This window comes from Chiloscyllium plagiosum, chromosome 44 (assembly GCF_004010195.1).
Source record: "Chiloscyllium plagiosum isolate BGI_BamShark_2017 chromosome 44, ASM401019v2, whole genome shotgun sequence".
Classification (NCBI taxonomy): Eukaryota; Metazoa; Chordata; class Chondrichthyes; order Orectolobiformes; family Hemiscylliidae; genus Chiloscyllium; species Chiloscyllium plagiosum.
The window spans coordinates 13,931,624-13,933,654 of record NC_057753.1 but is presented as its reverse complement, the minus strand read 5'-3'; the positions used below and the strand labels follow the sequence as shown (position 1 = coordinate 13,933,654).

The 2,031-nt window shown below is 41.9% G+C and overlaps 1 protein-coding gene across 1 annotated transcript; it reads left to right on the top strand.

Annotated features, from left to right (window-relative positions):
- The first annotated feature begins 853 nt into the window (after positions 1-853).
- LOC122543709 (probable G-protein coupled receptor 139) lies at positions 854-1,735 on the top strand. Its single transcript, XM_043682493.1, has one exon. It carries the CDS (start codon positions 854-856, stop codon positions 1,733-1,735), a length of 882 nt encoding a protein of 293 aa, XP_043538428.1.
- The last annotated feature ends 296 nt before the right edge of the window (positions 1,736-2,031 follow it).

Sequence of the window (2,031 nt, the reverse complement as noted above, 5' to 3'; positions counted from 1 at the left end):
TTCAGATGAACCTACGTCTTCTAAGAATGTAAAATGGAGCACGATCCGACAAAAATAAATCAAAACTGCTGTGAGTTTATACTCGCCATAATTTAGCCAAATCATAGACCTGCTTGTTTTTCAGATGAACCTACGTCTTCTAAGAATGTAAAATGGAGCACGATCCGACAAAAATAAATCAAAACTGCTGAGTTTATACTCGCCATAATTTAGCCAAATCATAGACCTGCATGATCATTAGATAGGGACGACTGGTGGTGACATCAGCTGAGGGTCACCACATCCCAGACGAGGGCAGAGGTTGAGAAGGAGTTAACCTCAACCAGTGTGCGAATCTCACTCACTCTGCTGGTATCTTCTGCATCGAACCCATCCATCCAGTCAACTCAGCCAGCTGTATTATGGTTGTGAAATACCAGCATTATTGTTTCATGCTGCGCAAGGTATAATGAAACATTGACCTCGTTTCGTGCTGTATTAGGATGTTATAATCATGTAGTTTTGTTGCTTGTGACCCATAAATTTAATTGGAAATACACTCATCTTACAGTGTAAAAGGATGCCAAGATATTTTAAAACACACACACACACACATCGAGTATGTGAGCCACCCGACTGGCCTCCGTGAACAGTGTGGCAGTAAAGGATGTCAATGTCAATGGTATTGGTAAATGTTTAATCCACTGCTGGAAGTCGAATAAGTAACACTGGTGTTGATAACTGGCCTCTTGAGGTGCTGATTGAAGGACCAGAATACTTAGAATAACAGGCTTCAGTAAGTGACTGCTTAGGAACTGGTGGTTAGAGCTGGCTTAATTACACCTCTGCCTTTCCATCTCTGGCAGCTAACTTGATGGCGATCATAATCTTAGCACGTCTTTCGCGTTGCATCACAAGTTACCTGGTGGCAATAGCAGCGGCTGATTTCCTTGTCATTATTACTGCCGTGATTCTCAACCGGATTGGACGCATTTTTTTCAGCTACAGCGTCCTTTCTACCACACATGGATGCACCATTACTGCTGTCCTGGTGTATGTCAGCCGGGATGGCTCAGTCTGGTTGACAGTGGCCTTCACCATTGACCGTTTTGTAGCCATCTGCTGCCAAAACTTGAAGACCAGATACTGCAACGAGAAAACTGCGGCATTGGTCATTGGAATGGTCTCCTCCCTCAGTTGTATTAAAAACATCCCTATCTTATTCATGTATAAGCCCTTGTATAGCCTGGATGGTGTTTCTTGGTTCTGTGACATAAGGTCTGTCTTTTACACGTCACTCGTCTGGAAAAGCTATGATTGGTTGGATCGAATATTAACTCCATTTCTCCCCTTTCTTCTTATTCTATTGCTTAACACCCTAACCATCAGATATATATTAGCAGTAAGTGCAACACGCAAGAGACTGCGAGGTACTGAGAGTGGTTCAGATTCAGAGATAGCCAACCGTAAGAGGTCCATTATTTTGCTTTTTGCCATTTCGCTCAGCTTCCTCCTTCTATGGGTCACGTACGTTATTCATTTTATCTACATAAAGGTTAGAGCAGAGGGCTACTTTAACACCCTTGATTTCACCGATCCTCAGTACATACTTCAAGAAACTAAAAAGATACTTCAGTTACTCAGTTCCTGCAACAACGTGTTCATCTATGCTGTATCTCAGACCAAATTCCGAAAGGAGCTGAAATATTTGATGCTCTTTCCCTTCACTACTGTTATTGGACGCTTCAAGTGGTGAAAATGAACGAATCTGTTTTTATGTTTTAAATTTAACAGTACTCTCTCAGTGTGCAGCACTTTCTCACCTCCTTAAGTCAGAAATACTGTGTTCAAGCTTCCTAATTTGGGGAATGTGTGACACATTCTCAAATTGTCATAGTCCACTGTTTCGAAAACTGCAGGAGTATTGGACCATCAGATTTGAGAATCCTGTATAAGATGCCAAAACACAACTTGCACCCACCCTTTCAGCTGCCATAATAAACAGATATTTTTATCCATGGCAGACAGCAAATATTTCACTGTTTCCACTGG